The following is a 24,326-nucleotide window of genomic DNA, read 5'->3' as shown; positions in this document are numbered from 1 at the left end:
ACAAAGTTTCTTGATAGTATTTGCTTGATATATCATGTCAACCTCGCAGGGCGATGCACAACAGCCACCACCAGCGTCAGGAAAAGGGAAAAAGGCGCCGCGCAAGCATGTTACCACAGCATGTGTACCCTGCCGAGAGAGCAAAATCAGGGTTCGTGTGGTTATCCCTTGGATTTGTGCATAGCTAGCTAGCTTACATTTGGTATTAGTGTGATGGCGCGACGCCAAATTGCCTGAACTGCCAGAAAAAAGAGAAAATATGCAGATACCAACTGGGGGATGATAAAAGAAAGTAAGCGAGAGATCCAAGGCTATTATTAGTCTTGGCTACCATGGACCTTTCGAACTTTGCTGACCCTTCTCACTAGAATTTCCTTGCGTGCAGCATCGGAAATTTTCTCTTCGAGAATTGACCAGTTGACTCAATTTATTCATGACAATGGCCTAGAGCCACCTCTAATGCGACCAGATGCCGAGCAAGAAATGAACAGAGTGCTGGATACCCTCCAGATACCGCGAGGCGTCATCAAAGGCATCGCTTCTCACAGCGCCATCAACCCACCTAATCCCACTACCAATAAAAATGGGGATACAGCTGTATCTAATCGATTTCCAGCAGCTGCCGGTAACCTTGTTTCGCCACCTGGACGGTACCCCAATGTTCACCCTAACCTTTTACCTCCTGCCTTCGACTTTAGTCTTCCCACAGCTGAGTGCCTAGATGATCTCTACACTACAAATCAGTTACACACTACTCCTGAAGCTCTTCACCACCCAGAGTCAGGTGCTTATACAGGAGCTGAAAGAACGTCAATGCGCGCACACCAGCATGATGATGATGATAATGATTCAGATACTGGAGACGAGGCCGAACGAGAGGTCATAGAGCAACTATCACATCGTATTGGCACTTTGAAACTGGCCAGCGATGGACACCTTCGATTTTATGGCCCGACCTCGAACCTCAACCTAGTCGATGTTACATCTACTTCAACGCAAAGGCCAGGCCCCGACGAGCGCTCGGTCCGCCACGATGGCCAAGAGCTTCTTAATCACTTACATATTGGGCAGCACGTTGAACAAAGCCTGGAAAACCATTTGATAGAACTTTATTTCACATGGCAGAATCCAAGTTTGTACATTGTTGAGCCAGAGATGTTCGCGATTGCGCGTGCTAAATGGCGGGACGAATCGGATGATACTCCATTCTACTCGGAGGTTCTTACGAATGCAATGTAGGTTCAAAGCTGCATTAGGAGACACCTCTACATCTTCTGTTCCCGTTCACTAATTAGAAGCGTGTTAGGTGCGCGCTTGGTGCTGCTTTCGAGGCACGCTATCATCCAACGTTCATAACCTTCCCGAAATCACTGTCAGAATTCTTTGCAGACAGGGCGAAAGCTCTTTTGGAGATAGAACTGGACAGTCCCTGCGTGGCTACAGTACAGGCTCTTGTCATCCTCAGTAGTCACGAGGCCGCGTCGAATAGAGACGCCCGTGGATGGCTCTATAGTGGTAAGAATATTCTTTGACTGGATAAACGGAAATATATAAGCTCACAGGAATTTTAGGAATGTCCATGCGACTTGCTTATGACTTGGGTCTGCATATAGATATGGCAGCTTATGTTGAGAAAGGGAGCATGACTCCCATGGAGGCAAATGTCCGAAAGGTCGTCTTTTGGGGAAGCTATATCGCAGACCAGTGAGTTTGCAAACTAAATGACCGTGATTAGAAGTGGTATTAACCCAGATTTACATAGCTTTTGGGGCTTTTATCTTGGTCGCCCTTTCAGTATGAATGCTGGGGATATATCTGTTGCAAAGCCAGCATCATCTTTGAATAATACCAGAGAGGATATATGGTATGGTTACGGAATGGGCGAGCTTCTACCAAGCAGTCTAGAGAATGGCCTCAGGAATACCAGCGAGCTTATCACTCAACAATTCGTTAATCTATGGGAAATGATTGCGCCCGTAGGGCATATTTTGTCAGTGGCTTTTCAAGCTATTCAAACCTAGGTTCTAATTTCACTAATGTCTACTTTAGGTACGGCTGTAGTGACATAGCTAGTCACGACCTGCAACGAATTACCTATAAGGTGACGGAGGATTTGTTTGCATGGAAGAGAAATTTATCTCCTTCGATGCAAATTGACCTTGAGCATGATTATGGACCTGCATTACCTCACCTATTGATGTTGCAGTGAGTCATCTTTATATTCCCATCTCGCTCTATCTATCCATCGTTTTATAAACTAAGTTTGTCATTATAGTATGCAATATCACCAAATAGTGATCTTCTTTCATCGACCATGGGTGTCTAAAAGCTACATACAGCCACAGAATCCAAAACAAGGACCAGGATATCAACACGCACGAAGAACATGTGCCGAATCGGCGACGGCAATTGCACGCCTGTTACGACTCTACGAGAAGTATTATACATTCCGACGAATCAATAACCAAGTAGTTGCTATTATATTCACTGCCGCATTGATGCTGATATTCATCACCATTTCCATGTCATCTCAAGATACTGGTCGGCTGCACGCAGAGGAAAAAAACAGACTGGCGGACATGGCGGCACATTTGAATGTTTGTTTCCGAGCCTTGGACGAGCTAGGCCAGTCCTTTGAGAATGCGAAAAGAACTCGGGACTTCCTAGTGAGCTTGCAACGGCGATGGCAGAATCATATGCGAAAGAATGGCACGAAATCGAAAAGATCATTCGAGTCGCCTGCTGCATTTGTTGCCAAAAATCAACAATCTGTTCGGGAAGATGGGGCATCTGCCAACGCCCCTGATGATTCTTCCTCTGCGGCAGGACAGAAAAAGCTGCGATTATCACAACCATCAATTCTAGAAGACTCGGATCTCGGTGCAAATCTTATAGATGCGCATGATCTGCTGCCGCGAGACGTTGATTTTGGACAGCTCAGTGGCGGACTGAGCTGGACACCTTCAAGCAGAGATCTCAAAATGCTGTCAGAAGGACTTGGCGATGCACCATTATTCTCTACAGCATCAATGTCGCCATCATCAACAGCGTCCCCTCGGCCACCACTTCCACGAGGCGATACCATGACTACACCTCTAACCAGCAGTGGAAACAATATGATTCCCAATTTGAACGACATGGCATCTGCATGGTGGAATTGGCCGTCGCCAAATGGTGTTAATGGCTCTACTAATCAAACGGGCGGGACGAATCCTTGACAATGGTGCTGATGTTTCGAAAGAAATAGATTTTTTCCCCAGCGATTTAAAGAGAACGTGAGATCCGAATGCCTATTCGATATGTGAGGAAAAAGTGAGTTTAGGAGCGAGCCAGACGCCGCTGAATAGATGTAGACTTTTTGATATATTTTCATATCTGTTGTGCCACCTGTTCTCAGAAGGTCCCACGTAAAAATCACTGCGATGTTGCAATGAGCTACAAGCTGCCTGCCCAGCCGTCCTGTCCTTATATCTTCCCAGTCCCGACTATATCCTTTCGACCACCACCGCCATTACAGATGCATTCAATATTTGTGCTAACTATCAGTGGCAGCCTGCGTCTTTCTCTTGAAGAAGTTTGTCTCTTGTGTTTTTGGGAGGACTGCTATGTCTGCTGAAGACAACCATCGATATTTCAGTACCTCATACGCAACAGGGACATCTCAAAAGTACATATCTGTGTGCCACTGGGATGCCCATGCTGTAGGCTTGAAGGCAATGGATATTTTCCCGAATCCCCAGTGAGTCCGATATCAAAGTTCCAGTCATCACCATAATCTCTCGATGGGTCTACATTACGATGGTCCTTAGTCGGTTCGACTTGCATATGCATTTTTGCGCTGCTATAAGTTAGACTCTCTATGTTACGTTAGTATAGTAATGTCTATCGTTCAGAATGCAGACGTGTTATTACCAACGACGATTCTCAGGAGAGAAGGATTACATGGGCGACTTCCAGATTCCCAAGTCCAACATTCCCTGACTCAATTGTCTTCTTGTGTCCTCACGCTTTAATCGTGCGTTGGTAATAAATCTTCTCACAAATTCCTAAAATCTTTGCGGGACCAAGATATGGCATGAGCCGTATAGTCGATGAGAAGCTGGATTATGCATTGCTTCGGCTCGCGCATTACATACTGGCAAGCTCAAATTTTGTAACCATCCATCCTTGCACACCCACTCAAGTACAACACGTTCAGTCTACGATCTGTTTTGACAGTGGACTGGATTTACCTGTGGGAATGAATGACTCTCATCATCTCACTGCCGCCCTACCCCAACAGACCTCATACTTCCTACAGATGCCTGAAGAGATTCTCCACGCCCGTTGGCTTGGGTAGTGCTCATGGAAAATCAAGAAGAGTAGAAAACGGATGCATAGGATTGAGGAGCTCTTGGGGAAAAAAAAATTGATTTACTGCTAAGTAAAAAATTGCTTGGACGAGCTGGTAATCGAAACCAGGACCCCTCGCTTGATCGTGCGATGCGAGTACTCTACCGCTGAGCTACACGCCCTTAGTATGGGTGCAGTCCCTCCTAAATTACTTAACAAATCAAGTAATATATAAGAATTGCCATTAAGCCTTACGTACTTGTATCAACTAGCTAACTAACTAACTAGTTAATGTTTCAAATCAGCCGCGATAAAGGTGGATTGATGCCGTGCGCCTCAGGCCGACAAAGTGCGGAGCCTACTTCTCCGACCTTCAACACCAAAAAATAATCTCACTTCCATGCTCTTTTCAAGCCAGGTCACCTGCCGGCCTTTGCCCATGGCTAAGATTGTTTGACAGATAATGAGACAAGTGTTGCGACCGTGACATGCCTTGAAATGTTGTATAAGAGACAACATGCATCATGGTCGGTGTCCCTCGCAGTAAGGGCTGCTCTACATGTCGGAATAGACGGGTCAAGGTGAGGCATATTTTCATCTTCTGGTCTGAGGAAAGAGCCCTAAAACAGGGAAAAGAAGCTGTAATCTAATCCAAGCATCCATAACTATATAGTGCGACGAGGCTCGCCCCGAGTGCGGACAGTGTCGCAAATACGGCTCTCCTTGTCCAGGATACAATCGCGGACTGAAATTTCAAGATGAGGGACCGAATCTGCAACGTCGCCATCGTCGGATGTCAGGTCGCAAATCCAATGATGCCGAAAAGAGACCTTCTCCTGGACCGTCATCCTCGTCCTCCACCGTGATCGTAACCGACCCGCGGACGAAGATGCCGGTAGTCATGGCTGAGGACGCGCTTCTCTTGATGCGAACCCACGCAAGCAGCATTGACGAAAGTCTGTCACCCGCGCTCATTCAGAAGCTATTCATGAGCCAACAACCAAGATTATTTATGGAATTCACATGTGCAGCCTTTCCGACCTTATACTTCCACAACCGCTTCCGGTCCGAGCTCGCATTCCCCGAGTATATCACAGAGAATTTCCACAAAAGAGCCTATCAAGATTCGGCAGTGTGCTGTCTCAGTGCCGTCTATCTCGCATCTCTCACGAAAGACATCCGACTTCTTCGCACTAGTCGTTATATGTACGGGGAAGCGCTACGCAGGATCAATCGAATAATAGACACGGACGAAGCTTTCTCGGACGATGTGCTTAGCACTGTTATGATGCTTACTGTTTACGAACTGTATGCTCGGACAACCCCAGATGCCTGGGTAAAACATGCCCGCGGCGTCCGGGAAATGTTTCTGAGACGCGGCGTCAAGAAACACATGTCCGGCCTTGGCCGTTCTTGTTATTATACTTTCAGGGGATTCTTAGTTGCCCACGCACTACATGAAGGCATACCTTGTTTCTTGGACGAAGAGGAATGGCAAAACTTTGCCATCAAAGTGCAAGAGGAAGATGCGAAGAAACCCAGCGAGTGGTCGGTGTTTGTGCACATCTCCGAGATGATTTTCATGGAAATGGTCAAATGCCCTCGGTATATCTACGATATACGCCAGCTATTACCAAACACTCCTCGACAGGATGTGAGGTCTCTTGTTTCTCGCATTCATGCCACCTGTGCAAATCTTCAGGGTCTTGCTGACGAGCTGCGCGCTTCGATCATGTATCATTTCCAAAAGAAGGAGGGAATAGAAGTCAACGTAGATGGGTTCGTAGGGCCGGCACCAGCACTGTTCCCGGATACCAACCCGACCCTTCTGCTTCAGGGTGCTATGCATTGTGTGAACACATTGGAAAAGCTTTTGCGGACAGTCAAAATCGACAACATGCGTATCAGAGGTGTAGACGAAGAAACGCCGCCACCACCACAATCGCCGTTACCATCTTCACCGTCTACTTCATCTACTTCACATGCAACAGAAATGGGATCGGCCTATCTCTCTCCAACGACATCAATTGATTCTGCCTGTGACACCATCTTCACGAATTCTAGTTCCAGCTCAGTGAACGACGTTACATCTTCGGATCCCACCACCACCACCACCACCACCACCACCACCACAACAACAACATTGACACTGCCTTTCCGTCTGGTGTCTGAGATTGGCCGCGGTCCAGTGCATCACGATGAAAATCATCATGGTGACAAATCTGCCGGCGGTTATCGCTCGGTCGTCTGGCTAGATCACATTGCATGCTCAATGGGGATGATTCGTTCCGATATCGAAGAGGAGCAGCAACGTTCTGACGAGCGCAGTGCGGGATTGGGCACTATTATTGAGAATGGTGAAGTTGTGGAAAAAGAGTAGCCTTTCTTCCCTACTTTCTTCGATGTGTATATATGTTTGTTTTTATTGGGGTATTTATTTATCATAATCACGTCTGGGATATTCTGTCTGGAACAGAAAAGGAAAGGATCTAATTGGGACTGGTGTTGGGAATTGATTATTTCAGAGCATGGACAATGATCTAACCTATATTCTGATTTCTTGTCCCATTGTGCTCTTCTCCTAGACCGTGTGGGACTCGATGAATGAGAGTGAGTTCTCGTTAATATTCATATTCACTTAAATAATCTAGAATACAAGCTCCACGCTCGGTCTATCAATGAGGAAGACGATTATGCATGGTCTTTGGAATTCTTTTCTAAAATCACAGCTTTCCTACCATTGATTATCTCACAAATTCGACTTGAGAGAGCACTTCTTCGATGCCAACGTGAACCAATACTAATCCAGCGGCGAACTGATATGACCAGCATCTCTCAATCCGAGGTATTCTCCTTGATGTTGTGATGTGGTCTCGAGGGAGACATTTGTCTTAAGGAGCGACCACGGATCGGGTTTCTTTTTGTCTCTTCTGTTTTGTGGATGAGTGGTGATCTGCAGGCTCTCATCTCTTGATTTTGTGGACATTCCAGGTGAAAGCCGCGAGAGCAGGCTGTCAGCAATAGTTGTGTATAGACGAGATTCGCGCACATAAATGCGGAAAAAGGACGAAACACTAGGCACGTAGCCTACGATGATTGCCGTATAGTTAGTTCTCAGCGCCACTTTAAGAGAGTTTGTTTGAAATGAACTCTTCCTACGCTCTCCTTGGCCTATATTCTCACTCCGAAATCATCGAGCCTCTGAGTGATGCCCAAGTCTGATAATGTTCTTCTGCTGCGGCTCAGGTCAGAAACATAGACATATCATTCGGTTTGCGGTGGTGCTGAGGGGAAATCATATTGCTCACTAGCTATCTAGATACAATGCCCGATATTGAAAATACCTCGTTTAGATTTGCTTCTTCACAATAGCCAGTCGCTTGATCTCTGCCTGGGCAACCTTCTTGATCGTTGCATCTTGGTCTGTCACCGGCTGGTAGCCCAATTTCTGCTCTGCCTTGGTAATGTCCCATTGACAGCCGCCGGCAAGATATTTGAGTTGTTGACTGTCAGCCACCTGAGGAGCATCAGAGATGCCTCCTGCGTGGTAGACAACCTCTGTGAAGCGGTTCTGCTCTGGGTTCCGGCTGACAACGTGGACAGCGGTGCACGGCGACTCTGCGCGCAGGGCCTTGACCAGATTGGAGCCCAGGTAGCCACAGCCGCCGACGACCAGGGCGACGCCGAATGTAGCAGACATGGTGGAGTCTATGGATCCTATTCTTGCGCTTGCTGTGGTGTTGGCGGAAGTGGCTGATACAAAAAAGACCCCTGCTCAGTTGTTACTAGTTCTTTGTGATACAGTGATAGTCGCCGAGTCATGCGTGTTTTCGCCCCTCTTTGACAGGCGAATACGAGGTATGCCAGCATTGCAGGTAAGCTGAGCTAAACGACGTTGCGTTCAGGAATGTAGGTAACAAGCAGGCTCCTCCTCTTACAATCCTCACTCTCCTATACCAGAATCCTTGGGCTCTGTGGGTTTTGGCTTTGGGCGTTGCCTGGCTCGCTTGGTACCGTGCCAGCTTTGCCCTAATTCCGATTCTGTGGCCCAATGGCCCAAAGGTGCTTCCTTACTTTGTGCCAGGTAACATTAGAAAAAACATTGCTGCAGGATATTAAGAATTGCACTGCTTCATGGCATGGTAAAATTAGCACGCTATGCAAATCGTGACTTGATAATAATATAACAAAACTAGTATTCCATCGAGTTCTCAAACAACGTTCTCAGCTCCTCCTTCTCGGCATTCAATTCCTCACTCAAACTAGGCGCCAACATGAGCACACGCTTCTGCGGAATGGTACCTTCAACCAACCCATCAATATCAGATGCCTTAAACCCTAGATCCTTCAGCCCACGCGGCTGGTCGCCCAGAGAAACCAAGAACTTCGCAATAGCCTCGCCTAGCACTTCCCCCGCACTTTCGCGTTTGACATTGGTGATATCAACGCCAAATGCCTCGGCCGCTTCTAGATGGCGGTCTGGGTTTGACGCAGCTGTAAATCGAAAGACTGAAGGCGCAGTTACGGCCACGGAGACTCCGTGCGGGATAATGGGATGGTCTACCTGATAGCCGGCGTGTTTGTAGCCCGGGTTTTGACCGGAGATTGGATAGCTCATGCCATGGCATAGATGGACGCCGGCATTGCCGAAACCGACGCCAGCCAACGTCGCGGCTAAGAGCATTTGCTCTTGCGCTTCAAAGTCATCGGGGTCTCTGACGGCGCGAGGAAGGTATTTGACAGTGTTGCGCAGAGCGTTGAGTGAGAATATATCTGAAATGGGGTTTGCGCCTTGATAGGCTGGACGGTTGATTGGATTGGTGGGTCGAGGTTTGCGCTCGTAGTAAGGGATCGCGGTGTATGATTCGAGCGAGTGGCAGAGCACGTCTAGACCAGAGGAGGCGTGCACGGCGCTGGGCATTGTGCGCGTGTTGAATGGGTCGCAAATCCCAAGGGTGGGTTTGAGAGCACGGTGAGCAACGCCGGTTTTTGCTTTCTTCGACACAAGGTCAAAGATGGCCGTGCCTGTAGTTTCGGACCCAGTTCCGGCGGTGGTGGGAACAGCAACCAATGGTTTCAATGGTTTTGTGACTGGAAGGCCCTTGCCGAGAGGGGCGTTGACAAAGTCCAGGAAGTCGGCGTCGTGAAAAACGGTATATAGGTTCATCAGTTTGGCAGTATCAATGACAGAACCACCACCTGGAATGGTTGTCAGTTATCTTACCTCTGGAGCCAATCGTTCACTGCTTACCAACAGCAAGGAATGCATCAGGGTTGTAAGGCTTAGCAAAGGCAATTGCTTCTTTGATCCTATGTACGGTGCATCCATCTATATCAATATCACCTCAATCTCCCAAAGTGCATGAAGGAAATGAAAGGAACCACATACGAGCTGTCCTTGGGCTCAGTGCGAACCTTGTCAAAGACGGTAAACTCCACACCCTCTCGAGAAAGACCCTCAGTGGCCTGTTTCATAGCATCCAGTTGAGCCACATTCGAGTCCGTCACAATGCAGACCCTTTTTGCTCCCATATTTTTGAAGTCCATGCCGACTTCCTTTGTGGAACCAGGGCCAAATCGGATGCTCGAAGCTGCCATTTCAAAGGCGTATTCCTTTTGCTGGGAAGGGTCCGTGGGAGTAGCAAAATGTCGACGCACATTGGTGTTGTTGGCGAGATTGATCTGTTGCCGCTGATGGTGGTGATGATGACCTGGATTGGTGTGGCAGGGACAATTGGGCGGGTGTGTGAACTGTATAGTGCGAAGGAGAGACACTGCTCGGCTGGCAGCTGATGGCGCTACTCTGAGGGCTGGGACGGCCATTCTGGCTGTATACAGTGCTGTCTGCTCAAAAAGGAACAAACTGGCTGGATGTTGAGATAAATGTATGTGAGACGTCGGACTGTGCGGGGAGAAATCTGGGGAGGAACAAATCGACTCTTGGCAAGCAAGCGGAGCTCGCTGAGATGTCCGAGTACCGAAACATACGCGTATTTACAGCCCGGTATTGTAAAATTTACCCCGCACGCCCGGTTTGCTTTGTTTGGTTTGGTTCGGCGTCGCTCTGCCGAAGCCATAATCCGGCCACTCAACATCAACAACCACCGACCAGCAGCAAACAAGTGGGTTTGTCCGACCTTGACGGGATTCGTATATTGTTATACATGTTCGATCTGTCCATACGCACTGCAGCCCCCATCCCTCAACGATCAGATGGCCTCCGCTGTTGATGATGCGTCCCAACCTCTGCTCGGTCACCAAAATACAGATCTGGAACGCCAGGAGAGTTTCAACAGCAGCCATTACAATACCAACAAAAACACCGTCTTTACGTCAATCGCTCATGGCAGTAGTTTTATAGGAAATTTGGCGTCCTGGTCCAGGAAGGGCGCCCGCGGACTCGGCATCAGCAGCAGCAGCGATCCTCAACAACGCTATTACCACGAGTACCCAGATAATATCCCACACGACACGCATTCGGACTCTATCTTCTCTGGCATCAGGGCTAGAACCAGATCATTCCTCTCGTCTAAATGGGGCCATTACATTGTCCTGTTCATGGTCGCTGTAGACGTGGCCTGCATCTTTTCCGATTTCTTGATTGAGCTACGAGTCTGCGAACTACGAGAACGACATCAGACTATCGATCGTCGATGGGGCTTGGCACAAGAAGCACTGGGATTGGTCGGATTGATTTTCTCATGTCTGTTCATGCTCGAGTTGATTGCCTCCGTGCTGAGTTTCGGGCTGGGTTATTTCCGCTCCAAGTTTCACACTTTCGATGCTCTGGTTATCGTGCTGGCTTTCATCCTTGATGTTGCTCTGAGGGGTGTTGTGGAGGAAATAGGCTCGCTCGTCGTGGTCTTGCGGTTGTGGCGCGTCTTCAAGATTATTGAAGAGATGGGTGATATCAGCGCTGAGATGATGGAAAAGTATGAGGAGGAATTAGAGGCCGTGAAGCTCGAGAATTCTAAATTGAAAAGGGAGTTGAAAGGGTACGGATGGAATGACGAAGAAGATGATGTTGACGGCAACGCAGCCGGCGATGAGGAAGACAATAACGAATGATGATAACGAAAGCTTTCGCAGCGGAGTTAAGGAATAAATAACCTTTCTGCTGCCTGCTATTTATTGCATCTTGTTTGTTTTTCGTTTTCTTATGATTCTCTGATGTCTATTCTGCATCCTTACACCCCAGCTCTTCTTTACTTGCATCCCAGTTCCTTCTATATTTGCTTAGTCTGGTGCTTAGATTCTATGCGTCTTTATGTTGCGCCTCTTTGATATTTATTTTGAGCTCTTATCTGTTATTTTCTGTTATTCTGCATGTCTCCTTTATTTATACTCCATATGCATAAGTCGATTGTCCAAGTGTCCCTGTTTGTGGTTATCTAGGTTAATTTGATGGCGCTTTTCTATACCCCTCTCAGCCAATAAGGAAGTGCTTGTGGTCGAATTACTTGTTTGAAGAATACCAGCATCAATCGCACTTTCGTTTCTCAATTCCTCGATAATAAATAACTAGTCATTATGCATAGCAGACAGCGTCTATTCTCATTCACACAAAGTTAATCGAATGTCCCCATCAGCATTGCATGAGGCTGTATGAATACCCGATGGTGGTATGCCACCCGCCCAAATAAAGCTCTCACAGGCACTATTTGCGGGCACGAGAGCGACAGAGTAGTTGGCAAAGGCGTCACCGTTGACGTCCGAGATGTCGTACCAAACCGTTTCACTGTCCAGGGTATATGCGTAGTCGGTCTCGGGGGCGTTGTTGTATATTCCATCAGCGGCCGTAGTCACCTTGAGCGTGATACCACCGGTCTTGTCATCGTGCCGAAATTGCTCGGTGTATGATTCACCATTCTCAAGTGTCTGGGAGTTGTCGATTGAGGACGAGACTGACCAGACATACACAGTCTCTGTGCAGTTGTTCAGGACTATTGCATTTCCAACGGCGTGCGCAAGAGGTAGGATGGCGGTAATCAGGGTTGTGGAGATGAACTTCATCTCGAAAATTGCGTCCGTGTAAGATAAGGAAACAGCACACTAAAAGTTCCGAGTAAAAGACATACACTCGTAGAGAAGGAGGGAGAAATTCGAAGGCCGATTTCTCCAGTCAGATGGATATACAACGGGAGTGCTTGTCATCTTCCTTTTATAGTCCACCCTGGCATCGAAAGGAGATCCCCTTTGCCAAGAGATTATTTTCAGCCTTTGACTCCCCCAAATAGAGGAAGAGAGAGAGAGGGTCTAAGACACCGGTTTCATTGTTGTATCCATGGGATACTGATTCCTTGATTGTTGGCCGTGACAACTGCCTGCTGTAGCAAAGCAACAAGCCCCAAAAGAAGAAGAAAAAGGTAAAAAAGAAAAAAGAGACATAATTAATGTGGAAAATTTCTTGGCATCAATAGTGTCAGTGAGTATTGATCTTTTGCATGGTCTTTTCGTCTGCTGATTGGGTCGGATGAGAACATGCAGGGTGTGGAATGTGGTACCTCGGGGGATCTGCTCGATTCCATGAGAGTGTAGGTACTACGAATGACTGTGCCCCTCTCTCAGCTGAAGGGAGAGGTTGAGACATTGCAAAACTTTGTGTTTGTCGAAGAGAACTTGGTATTTGAATGGGTAGCAACGAAGCCATCTTCCAGCCACAGCTATGTGAAATGTGAGCGCGAGCGACTTTGAGTTTTCAGTGAATGTTAGGCTAGGTACACAGGTAGATCAGGTTGTAAACAAATGAGCCACATGACTTCTCTGTATGCCTAGATAGTTTTCAGCGCTACCTGTCTCACTTTGAAGGCTCGGGGGTACACAGCATAATTTATTGGCGAATGACCACAGTCATCTTTTTGTGTCCATCTTGTTTCTGGGATGGAAGTAGGGACTTGACAATTTCTTGTCCAGACTTAGAATTCCAATAGCTGAGTGTATCTTGCGCGTATTTTGATCGAGGCATGAATGATGAATCTGATAGAGTAAATAGATAAATAAGGCTAGCGTGATGTGGGGGTGGTTCTACGGGCCGCCCCGGCGCTGGGGGAACGATTCCAAACGAAGCAACTACCGTTCCATCCCTTTCCTTCCTTCCATGCCATCCAGTTTGCTATATCACGAGATCACAACAATCAGCAACTCAATTGTCTATGAAGAAACCTGTGAAGAGAGCCTGTGACTCCTGTATCGCTCGTAAAGTTCGGTGCAACGGAGCTTGGCCATGCGAGACTTGCGAGACATCAGCGCGACAGCTGCAATGCAGCTATGACAAGCCAGCTCAAAAGAGAGGGCCTAAAGCTCGCCGAGCTTCTGTACAAAAACAAAGCCCACATGGCGGTGAGACACCGATGCTGACCCGGGGGTCGGAACTTCCGTGGCATGAGCAGCAAGTAGCTGCTCCTTTGCAAGAGCTTTCAGGATCACAAATAGACGCTTCTATTTACCTTCAGGACGTACTGGCTATCGTCATCCGCCAATATGAAAGTCACTCATACGGAGTCTGGCCTATTATCTGCTCCGATGTGTTGTTACAGCAACTATCCAGGCCTCGTTTCGAGGAGCCGTCCGTGTATGGATTGGCAACAGCGCTGTGTGCCGCAACCATGGCTCAACTGGACCTCGACCCACTGCGATGTGCTATCAGGGAGGATGCAACTCTTATTGATGGCTCTTATTTGTCACAAGAGTGCATTCGCTTCAGAGAACAGTATCAGTATCGAGAGCACCTAGATATACGTTGGGTGCTGACATCCTTCTTCCTTCACGTCTATCATGCCAAGACAGATCAACGAAACTCCGCCTTAATGTTCGCTCAGGAGGCGCTCACATCTGCTAGGATTTTGGGCCTCGACAGACACAATGAATGTTTAACATTGGCTGCGGAAATGGTAGACAATGGAGAAATTATTTTTCCTCTATTATGGGTTACAGAAAGGTAACAAGCCTTTATGAGGTGCTTCAAAGTTCAGATATTGATTTTATTTTAGAGGCTATAGTATGCATCTAGGGCTAATGCCATCGTTTCCTCGTGAATTACCCGCTCAGCTTTTTAACACGACAGGCAACAATAATGCTCATGTCAAGGGAATGCTTGCGCTAGCCGGGCTGTTTGTCACATTTTATCAATGTGCCAGTGACTATACTTCAAAAGACACTCTTATAAAATCAGAGCGCTTGCTGCAAGCGACCACAATCTATTCAGAAGACATCGATGCAGCCCGTCGAGCGGATCTTGCCATTACAAGAGAATGGATGAGGACGATGATCTGGCAGCAGGCTCTTTCGGCCGGATATCTGTCATTTGATTCTCAAACAACTACTCTGAATTTCAATTTCCCTGCCGTCGTCGGTCGCGATCTTTTAGCTTCTCTGCGTGGCTTTTCTCCAGAAGATTTATTGCCTCTGGGCCGTGACCAGGTGTGTCCATGCAGCTGCATTATCAAGTTGGTATAACAAAGACAGAATGGCTGACTTGGAATCTAGCTTTTGAAATGCTATGAAGTAGCAAACACATTGGCGGATACATTGCTCTGCAATCCTACTCTCAAAACACATTCAACATTGCAATGCAGTGCATACGACTTTCTGCATGGCTTATACCAAAAGATCCAGCCCTTTCTCTACACGGATATCACTTTAGATTCAATTTTACGCAAGAAGACTGCAGAGACATTTTCACGTGCGCCATCATCCATACAAACACTTAGTCTGCCGTCCTTGCCAACGGAAGAGGATGTCGCCCTTCATACTGATTCAACTATAAGTTGGTATGAGCAATGATATGCACTCACACACGTCTAGACTGTCTTCATACTTCCGATTTGATTTGTGAAGATATTATTGCCCATACACTCAGTTCTCTGCAATCTGTAAAACAATCCGCCCAGGCACATCGCCCTTTTCAAGTTGCTCGTAAACCTGGGGTAATTCCCGGAATGGTCTTACTTGAACCCTTGGAGTCACAACACCTCGTCGAGTAAGTTCAACGGCTTCCATACATTCTTTCAAGGAGCCGATCAAGTTTCCAGTAATCCTGAGACCCTTGATCACAATAGTGGAAATAGGGGTCTCAATGAACGGCCTGCCCGGTGGAATGCCAATGCAGCTCAGCGTTCCACCAACTCGAAGCAATTCTGCCGCGTAGGCAAATGCTTTGGCATTTCCAGCTGCTACAATCACAGCCTGGGCACCTCCGTTGGTGATTCTGCGAACTTCCTCAATTATGTCTGGCACGAGGGCAAAGTCGACAAATTCTTTGGCCCCCACTGATTGGAGATATTCCCTCTTGTCATTACCGGTATCAACGGCAATGACAGATGCACCATTCGCTCTTGCATATTGAACTATAGTATGCATACGTGAGTGATGATCATCATGCAAATATATGAAATACATTGGAGGGCCGGTTTGCCTACCAGCAAGATGTCCTAGGCCACCACCGGCACCAACGACGACAATCCAGTCACCTATTTTGATGTTGGCATTAAGAACAGCCTGTTTATATATTAGTCAATGTCCATAAAATATGACTAGAAACGGGAATTTCTTGGGAGAAAGAGAACCAACTTTGTAAGCCGTGACACCAGCACACAGTACTGGTCCAATGAGCTTAGGATCAACATCATCAGGCAGGATGGTCAAGTTATCAGCATCAAGAGCAATATACTCCTGGAAACTACCATCTTCATGATGAAGATGATTCGTACTTTTCGTACAGTATTGTTCTATGCCCGCAAGACAAAACTCGCATCGTCGACAGACCCGACTCAAGAAACGGATTCCAACCAAACCACCTAGCTTTACTCCTTCGCCACAGTTTGGACCAATTCCTACAATACGGCCAACACCCTCGTGGCCACCGACGTGCGGAAGTTTGACGTTGAGAATTGGGGTACCCTGAGCGCTAGCAGCAGTGCCGGATTTGGTATGCAGATCTATTTTTTCATTAACGATTACCAGCGGTTAGTCTGATTCATGCAGGTTTATATGGAGGAGGATTGTTACATACCACTCTGACAAACACCTGTGTAAAGGACCTTGGCTAAAACCTCGTTGTTTCCCGGAACTGGGACAGGGTAGCCGGCCACGAATTCAACCGGACCGCCCAGTTCTCTCACCAGGGCGACTGTTTGGGTAGCTGGAATTGGCTGTGCCATTGTGATGGATCTGTATTCATATGAATCCGAGGAAAATAAAAATGACTTGCAAAGGTCAATTGTAAAAGGAAAGCCTTCCCTAAAGGAAAGAAACAACTGAAAGAAAGGATAAGTCCAAGTCCAGTGAGTCAGGATGTTTTTATAATAGTAGACTTACAGTGTATCTCTTTTAGCTACAGGATAGAGCATGGGAATTCCCAAATAAATACCCGCTTGCTCCTAGATGCTTGAGGCCATTTCTCCGATTCTCCGTAGATGAGCAAACAATGAATGGACCAGAAAAAAAGCAGGCACCATACGCAGCTAAGTCCATGGCAATCTAGATTTCTGATTAGTCAATTGTCTGTGAGTAAGCACACATCTTGCCACAGGGAAGAATTCTATGTAGCTTTTGGTACCTATGTACGTGGTAGCCCTAAGTTGTAGTTTCTCCACATGGCTATTCAGTACCTAGGTAAGCTCCTATCTGCAGAGCAGTTAACGTGTTGTACTAAATGAATGTCAAGGGTAGCAGATTGATTCTAAATTTCTAATGGACCCATGTATGCCTGCATATGATGGCGAGATCCTATACGCCTAGCTAGAAAGTACATCCCTACAGGAAAGTCTCGATCCCATAGTCTATCAATATTCTGCCACTCAGTCCAACTCGCCGCATAAGACCTGCATACTACGTCGTACCTCGGAGAAATATTGGGGTGTCTTCGGGGAAAATTGCGCCTCGCTCTGCTTTTTCAAGTAATTTTTGTTTGTTTTCATGTCTGATCTAATAGTAGAGTCAGCCGATCAAATAGCTATATCTCTTAGTTCCTAATTCCCTCTTCTGAGGTTACTTGATACAGCAGCCAGACTAACCAACCAGTGATCATGTACGGATCTGCTGGATCGGTTTGAATATGCTTCCGAAGTGCCGTATACTTCGTCTATCGAGACAGGAATATCTCGATGGGGAACTATATGAATAGATATATAACAAGAACTCATGCCTCAGGCAACAATTTAGTAAATCCGGCTAACTCCGTCCCTCTCGGGTTGAGCTGCCTTCCAAGCTTGCCACCCCTCAATCCCCCCGGTTCAGATACAGACAGAGGAAAACGCAATTGAAAACCTTTCACGCTTGGTTCTTCTATAAATACACAAATACAGAAAAGAGAATTTTATCTTACCTTCACACATCCCAGGACATCTGAACGAGAATTAACCTGCAATGGCTGCATCGCAACAGGGAATCCCACTCGAAGAACCTTCGGCCAACGTGAGCAATACTATACATATTAATGCTAGCAATTAAATCTTCTTTCTTAGTCTTTGAACTGACTGATCTGAAAGGCCGAGATACTCCTCCAATACGAACTCTCCCCATCCGCCATATTCCCCGCCTTCACAGCCTCGACTGCATTCGATCTCGGCTGTGCAATTCGCAATCGCATTCTCTCGCTGCCCGCGTCTCAACGCAAACCAGCCGTGGTTTCAATTACCAGTTGCCAGGGAAATCAGACGCTCTTTCACGCTGTCACCGAGTCGGGCACAACTCCGGATAACGAGGAATGGGTGCGGCGTAAGCGTAATACCGTTCTGAGGTGGGCGTGTAGTACTTGGGCGCTGAGGAGGAAGATGGTTGGTTCATCGGATAGTGGCTTCGGGGAAGCGTTTGTTGAGAAGGCCTTTGCGCAAAAACATGGCCTGAAGAGCTCTGTTCCTGAGGGTGTGCCAGACGATTATGCCATCCACGGAGGCGGTTTTCCGATTAAAGTGGAGAGCGTCGATGGCATTGTTGGTGTGATTGTTGTTAGTGGATTGAAGCAGCACCATGATCACCAGGTCATTGTTGAGACTATCAGTGACTATTTGAAGAGATGAACGGATTGTCTCAACTGCACAGGGCACAGGGAACGAGTACGTAGATTACTGAAATGCAATTTCCATATAAAAGATGTCTTAATAGGTATCACTCTGATTGCCATCTGAAAACAATCATCCGTTTAAAATACAATGGTGAATCATATGCATGACTTTAACAAAATAAAAGAGAAAACTCACAACTCCGAAGTTATCCGAATTTTTCTAGCAAAAACACTTTAAAGCTCGTCGTGGCCGCTGGGCTCATCATCCTCGTCGTAACCAGCGCCAGCGCCGTACAATTTGCTGGTGATCGGGTAGGCTGCGCTGGACAACTTCTCACGCTGCTCCTCGAAGTCTTCCATGGTAGCGCTGGCGCCGTACTCATCGAGCCAGTCAGTGGCGTCCTTGACGGCGTCCAAGATCTATTCGTTACGTCAGTTATTATTCGCTCATACGTTAATATGCTTATCCGTGGCAACTTACAGTCTCCTTGTCATCCTCGTCAAGCTTTCCACCAAGACCATCTTCATCGTTGACCTGGTTCTTCAAGCTGAAGGCATAGTTTTCAAGGGCATTACGAGCCTCAATCTTGCCACGAGCTGCCTTGTCTTCCTCGGCGAACTGCTCAGCTTCCGCAACCATGCGGTCAATCTCCTCTTGGGTAAGGCGTCCCTTGTCGTTGGTGATGGTGATTGACTCGGCTTTTCCGGTGCCCTTGTCAGCAGCGCTGACCTTGAGGATACCGTTAGCATCAAGGTCAAAAGAGACCTCGATCTGAGGCACACCACGGGGAGCGGGTGGGATTCCAGTGAGTTCAAATTTGCCAAGGAGGTTGTTGTCCTTGGTCATACCACGCTCTCCCTCGTAGACTTGAATCAAGACGGTGGGTTGGTTGTCGGCGGCCGTCGAGAAGATCTGAGACTTGCGAGTGGGGATAACAGTGTTACGAGGGATCAACTTGGTCATAACACCACCAGTGGTCTCAATACCAAGGGTAAGAGGGTTGACGTCCATGAGAACAACGTCTCCAGTTCCTTCCTCACCGGAAAGGACACCACCCTGAACGGCGGCACCGAAAGCAACAGCCTCATCAGGGTTGATACCCTTGCTAGCCTTCTTGCCATTGAAAAACTCCTCGAGAAGAGACTGGACCTTGGGGATACGAGTAGAACCACCGACCAAGACAATGTCGTTAATTTCGCTCTTCTTGACCTTGGCATCCTTGAGAACCTGCTCCACAGGCTTTAGAGTTCGCTTGAATAAGTCCATGTTGAGTTCCTCGAACTTGGCGCGAGTAAGGGTCTCGGAGAAGTCCTTGCCCTCATGGAAAGCCTCAATTTCAATACGGGTAGACATCTGGGAAGAGAGAGTTCGCTTGGCCTTTTCAACCTCGCGCTTCAATTTACCCATGGTCTTCAAATCCTTGGTAATATCAACATCGTGCTTCTTGTTGTAAAGCTTGACAAAGTGATCCATAACCCGGTGGTCAAAGTCCTCACCACCCAAGTGAGTGTCACCAGCGGTAGCCAACACCTCGAAGACACCGTTGTCAATAGAGAGGAGAGACACATCGAAAGTACCACCACCAAGATCGTAAACAATGATCTGGCGCTCATCACCAGTCTTGTCCAGACCGTAGGCGATAGCGGCGGCGGTGGGTTCGTTGACAACACGCAGGACGTTCAAGCCGGCAATAGTACCGGCGTCCTTGGTGGCCTGACGTTGAGCGTCATTAAAGTAGGCGGGAACGGTAACGACGGCGTGGGTAACAGTCTTTCCAAGGTAACCTTCGGCGATCTCACGCATCTTGGTCAAGACCATGGCGGACACTTCCTCGGGAGTGAAAGTCTTGGAGGACATGTTGACGTCAACTGAAACGACTGGCTTGCCATCCTTGGAAGAGACTTCGAAGGGGAAGTTCTTGATATCCTTCTGAACGTCCTTATCATTGAACTTACGACCAATCAAACGCCTAATAGATGTTAGTAGAAGCAAAATCCTGGCGATAAATAACACACTCACTTGATGTCGAAGATTGTACGTGTAGGGTTAGCCGAGTATTGATTCTTTGCCGCATCACCGATCAAACGCTCCTCATCAGTGAAGGCCACGTATGAGGGAGTGATACGGTTTCCTTGGTCGTTGACGAGAATTTCAACCTTGCCATTTTGCATCACGCCGACGCAAGAGTACGTGGTTCCCAAATCGATTCCGATGACTAGAGACAGACGGTACTATTAGTATTTTATTTCATTTTCTCCTCTTTCCACACGGTGGCAATGTGACTCACCAGTGCCATAGTTGTCAGTGACATTTTGCTCCTCCGAGGCATGGGCGGTTCCCAAAAGCGCGAGAGGAGCGATAAAAACGAGCAAAAGGTAGAAGACAGTGGTCCAAGCGAAAGGCTTGGACTGATTGTCTGGCCTTAATCCGCGGGCCATGATGTTATAGACGTGGGCAATATAGGACAAGAGATCTCCAAACTACTCGCGTAGCTCGCCTCCGCGCTTTAAAAAAGGCCTTGGCTACTAGTCAGGGGGGCAGAATACCTCTCAAAATTAAAAAAACAGAAAGAATGAGAAGGCCAAGGGAGATATGAGAATGAGAGAAGGAAGTATGAGAGAGAGAGGAATGAAGAACGAAGGGTAAGAAGGAAGCTCCGCAGTTCTTGTAATAATCGGCCAGCGCGGCGGATGGGCCATGCTGGCCTTTTCGCTGTGCATTTAAGGTTACTTCTCGCGCTCTGATTGGCTGTCGTGCCTGGGGCCACGCGCGGCTGACTCATGCGGGCGGGCCAATCAGAACCCGACAAAGAGCCTCTTTTGATGGCTTTCGAACTTGCTGGAAAACTGCAACTTGCCACCATGTCCTCTTGCTAGGCTACAGCTGGCCGTACCGGGCTTGTTTATGTTTGCCGCCGTAAGCTGCTACGCGTACATGGAGTGAATATAGGCACTTAATGAATGCTCCTATGTTATGTCCTCGTCTATCTAGCCCTTTAGATATACCGTCACTCTAGCAGTCCGGCCGCCACAGTACTGCCCGCAGCACGGAGCACAATTCTTGCAGGGGCTTCAAGGGGCACAGGATGGTCCATCTCCACAACAACCCTTGCAACAGTCCCTGGAGGGACAATCTTCGGTCTCTTTTTGGCGATAGCCCCTGTGCTTTTGTCCAGCGTGCCAACGAGACGACTAATGCGGCCTGAGATGTGCAGTCGACCTCGATGGACGTCTACCTGCATCGGCATCAAGTGGTCGAATGCAAGCACCTTGGTAGTAAAGCTTTGAATATTCTGGATCGGAGATTGAGGGTTGCAAACAATATCCCCTGACCTGAGATGAGCCGGGTCGATATTGGCAAGATGCAGAACTGCATTCTGGCCTGCCACAGCCCAATCACTAGGCTCTCCATCAGTTTCCAGGCTCTTGATCAAGGCTGACTCTCCACTGGGCATAATTAAAATGCTGTCCCCGACTTGTAGAGATCCAGAATCAATACGCCCGGAGATCGAGAGTGGATTCTGCACGCCGCCGCGGAATACGTCGCCAATAGTAAGACGCAGTGGCTTATTAAGAGCATGTAAGAAAGGCTCGGACGTTTCTAGGGTCTCAATCAGAAGGGGACCGGTATACCATGTGGCGTTTTTATCTTTGCTGCGCGTAGTGATGTTGTCTCCATGGTATCCAGAACAAGGCACAAATGACAAGTTCTTGGATTGAAAGCCTGCTGTAGTCAGAAACGACGAGATTTGTTGCTCGATCTCATCAAAGCGGTCCTTCGACCACGATACCATGTCCATCTTATTGACCGCAACGACAACCTTCTGAACGCCCATGCTTCGTACCAACAGAGCGTGCTCCTTGGTCTGACCCTTTAAGCCTGACTCGAAATTCCCCGTTCCGGCGTCAATCACCAGAACCGCAAAGTCTGCTTGACTAGCCCCAGCAATCATGTTCGGTATAAAATCGCGGTGTCCCGGTGCATCCACAATGGTAAACCGCGTTTTATCTGTCTCAAACTTATTCGTCGCAATATCTATCGTCACTCCCCTAGCACGTTCTTCTGAGCCTTGATCCAGCACCCAAGCGAAGGCAAACGAGCCTTTTCCGACTTTTTCAGCCTCTCGCCGGTATTTATCCATTGTTCGCTGGTCGATAGCATTCAAATCTGCGAGTAGACGCCCCATAAGGGTGCTTTTCCCAGCATCGACGTGTCCTATCAATCCATGGTTATTAGCATTTTATGTAGTAAGAGTAAGGCTTCACGGAATGCTGCAAGTAAAATCTCACCAATAACTACAAAATTTGCTGCTTTCTTTTGCTTCGACTTTTTATATTCTGCCAAAACGTCCAGATTTTTACTCTTCACTTTCACCGGTTCTACTGTCATTGCTTTTATTCCATTCGACAAATCCTCCGGAGTTTTCTTCTTGTCCCCGGATGTTTTGGCGCCAGCCTGTTGCTTTGACTTCAGACCTGATACATGTGTCAATGTGCAATTGCTTTCTGTTCATCTCATTGCTCGAATAGGCAAACCTTTGGATGCACTCTGTGCATTGAGAACAACGTCATCGGGGCTGGGTCCTGCAAAGTCAAATGCTTCAGTCATGTCCTGCTGGTAAATATGCATAACATCAAAACTGCTGCCGAATAGGTGGCTAGGTCCAGGTAACGTCTTAGAAGGACTTTCGTTTCCGACGATTGTTGCTGCAAAGGTTGAAGGAACTGCACACAAGTCCATGTCTTCCCAGGGCTGCTGCCTTTTTGCAGTCTCTTGCACTATTCTCCCCTTGTCAACCGGTGGCTGAGCAACAGCCTTCTTATGAGGTTCTGAAACCGTTGGGGTGCTCTTTGAATTTGCAACACGACCACCATTCCCACGGCTCTCTCTGGTGATACCGGATAGTCCCCCAGGCCTGACAGAGGGTCTCGTATTGTTTACTGCCAGCCTTTCTGACAACGAGCGTGGAGTAGGCTTCTGTTCACTGAGGTGAGGCTGTAACAGTGTCTCTGCTCCGTCGGAAGGCTTCTCGATATTCTTTTTCTTCCGTGCCGCTGCCAGGGCAGCCAACTTGGACATCTTTCCTTCCTGTGCAGCAGCACCTCCGGGTAGTCCCAGACGTGGATATAGTGATTCGATAATGATATCCGCCTTGCGATGCTGCGGAACGTTCAACCACGGCGTATCACGGAAGAAGTCGGCCGCTGAGAATGGAACTGAGCATTGAAGAAAAGGGTCTTGCGTGTAGTCAATGGGGTAGGAAGAGGACACTGGCAAACAAATACCCTGTTAGAAACCAAGGGGAAAACTTACCAAAAGTCCGTCAGTGTACAGAACTCAGAGCAACACAAGAATGAACTTACAAGTCGTAGGATTCCTCGGATTTACCCAGCCAAGCCACCTTCCAGGCTCTCTTGTGATGGTATAGGAGAGAGGGGGGAACAAAAAGAAAGATGAAGGGATAACTCACCCGCTGCTGCCTTCGACTTTGACGTGGACGCCGCTTCCTTCTTTTTGTTGATCTCCTTCACCTTCTTGCCTAAATTAGGACATCATCAGCAAACATAACCAAAACCAATACTACATATGCCAAAGATTGAAAGAAAAAAAAAAAAAAAAAGACTAAATACCACGAAGATAGTTAACAGATTTTGCAACGTCGTTATAGTAATGCCACAGCGCTTCCTGGACCTCTTGTCGCGACGCAGTTGTCACGGGCGGTTGCCCCGTGCGAAGCTCATTGAGTACTTGGTTTGTATAAGCTTCAAGCTGCGCCTGCTCTTCAGGGTCCTCCTCGCCGTAGTCATCTTCCTCCTCGTCAAAGGCATCGTCGTCGTATTCGAGTGATTTGACGCGGTGGCGGGACATGTCGAAGCGGGGGGTGTATGTAGAGATAGGAGAAAACAGCAAGGCTCGCGTGTAACTAGGTGATTGCTCTCTGTCAAAATGATAACCTCACGTGTCCCCTGAGTGAAACAAACACGAGAAAGG

General features: G+C 47.7%; 10 protein-coding genes across 10 annotated transcripts; 4 read left to right on the top strand and 6 right to left on the bottom strand.

Moving 5' to 3' along the window:
• Positions 1–34: 34 nt before the first annotated feature.
• On the top strand, positions 35–3,218 carry UA08_08406 (hypothetical protein; the record flags this gene model as incomplete). The annotated part of the gene is made up of 8 exons (XM_020263514.1): positions 35–151; positions 210–292; positions 369–1,235; positions 1,307–1,515; positions 1,563–1,704; positions 1,763–1,990; positions 2,050–2,205; positions 2,276–3,218. 8 exons carry the CDS (start codon positions 35–37, stop codon positions 3,216–3,218), a joined length of 2,745 nt encoding a protein of 914 aa, XP_020116322.1.
• A 1,638-nt stretch (positions 3,219–4,856) lies between these two features.
• On the top strand, positions 4,857–6,712 carry UA08_08405 (hypothetical protein; the record flags this gene model as incomplete). Its single annotated transcript, XM_020263513.1, has 2 exons — positions 4,857–4,913; positions 5,006–6,712. 2 exons carry the CDS (start codon positions 4,857–4,859, stop codon positions 6,710–6,712), a joined length of 1,764 nt encoding a protein of 587 aa, XP_020116323.1.
• Positions 6,713–7,681: 969 nt separating this feature from the next.
• UA08_08404 (hypothetical protein) lies at positions 7,682–8,032 on the bottom strand (the record flags this gene model as incomplete). The annotated part of the gene is made up of 1 exon (XM_020263512.1): positions 7,682–8,032. One exon carries the CDS (start codon positions 8,030–8,032, stop codon positions 7,682–7,684), a length of 351 nt encoding a protein of 116 aa, XP_020116320.1.
• A 492-nt stretch (positions 8,033–8,524) lies between these two features.
• UA08_08403 (Hydroxyacid-oxoacid transhydrogenase, mitochondrial) lies at positions 8,525–10,155 on the bottom strand (the record flags this gene model as incomplete). Its single annotated transcript, XM_020263511.1, has 3 exons — positions 8,525–9,531; positions 9,584–9,642; positions 9,722–10,155. The coding sequence occupies 3 exons, from the start codon at positions 10,153–10,155 to the stop codon at positions 8,525–8,527; spliced, it is 1,500 nt and encodes a 499-aa protein (XP_020116321.1).
• Positions 10,156–10,545: 390 nt separating this feature from the next.
• UA08_08402 (hypothetical protein) lies at positions 10,546–11,400 on the top strand (the record flags this gene model as incomplete). Its single annotated transcript, XM_020263509.1, has 1 exon — positions 10,546–11,400. The coding sequence occupies one exon, from the start codon at positions 10,546–10,548 to the stop codon at positions 11,398–11,400; it is 855 nt and encodes a 284-aa protein (XP_020116318.1).
• A 486-nt stretch (positions 11,401–11,886) lies between these two features.
• Positions 11,887–12,345, bottom strand: UA08_08401 (hypothetical protein; the record flags this gene model as incomplete). Its single annotated transcript, XM_020263508.1, has 1 exon — positions 11,887–12,345. One exon carries the CDS (start codon positions 12,343–12,345, stop codon positions 11,887–11,889), a length of 459 nt encoding a protein of 152 aa, XP_020116319.1.
• Positions 12,346–15,186: 2,841 nt separating this feature from the next.
• UA08_08400 (hypothetical protein) lies at positions 15,187–16,490 on the bottom strand (the record flags this gene model as incomplete). The annotated part of the gene is made up of 4 exons (XM_020263507.1): positions 15,187–15,677; positions 15,750–15,828; positions 15,901–16,268; positions 16,343–16,490. 4 exons carry the CDS (start codon positions 16,488–16,490, stop codon positions 15,187–15,189), a joined length of 1,086 nt encoding a protein of 361 aa, XP_020116316.1.
• Positions 16,491–17,697: 1,207 nt separating this feature from the next.
• On the top strand, positions 17,698–18,350 carry UA08_08399 (hypothetical protein; the record flags this gene model as incomplete). Its single annotated transcript, XM_020263506.1, has 2 exons — positions 17,698–17,745; positions 17,820–18,350. 2 exons carry the CDS (start codon positions 17,698–17,700, stop codon positions 18,348–18,350), a joined length of 579 nt encoding a protein of 192 aa, XP_020116317.1.
• Positions 18,351–18,568: 218 nt separating this feature from the next.
• UA08_08398 (glucose-regulated protein-like protein) lies at positions 18,569–20,773 on the bottom strand (the record flags this gene model as incomplete). The annotated part of the gene is made up of 4 exons (XM_020263505.1): positions 18,569–18,754; positions 18,816–20,304; positions 20,355–20,550; positions 20,623–20,773. 4 exons carry the CDS (start codon positions 20,771–20,773, stop codon positions 18,569–18,571), a joined length of 2,022 nt encoding a protein of 673 aa, XP_020116447.1.
• Positions 20,774–21,342: 569 nt separating this feature from the next.
• On the bottom strand, positions 21,343–24,203 carry UA08_08397 (hypothetical protein; the record flags this gene model as incomplete). Its single annotated transcript, XM_020263504.1, has 5 exons — positions 21,343–22,550; positions 22,625–22,810; positions 22,871–23,605; positions 23,806–23,874; positions 23,966–24,203. The coding sequence occupies 5 exons, from the start codon at positions 24,201–24,203 to the stop codon at positions 21,343–21,345; spliced, it is 2,436 nt and encodes an 811-aa protein (XP_020116446.1).
• Between the last annotated feature and the right edge of the window lie 123 nt (positions 24,204–24,326).

The sequence above is a fragment of the Talaromyces atroroseus genome (genome assembly GCF_001907595.1).
Source record: "Talaromyces atroroseus strain IBT 11181 chromosome Unknown scaffold_14, whole genome shotgun sequence".
Taxonomy (NCBI): Eukaryota; Fungi; Ascomycota; class Eurotiomycetes; order Eurotiales; family Trichocomaceae; genus Talaromyces; species Talaromyces atroroseus.
This window is presented reverse-complemented; position numbering and strand designations above follow the sequence as displayed.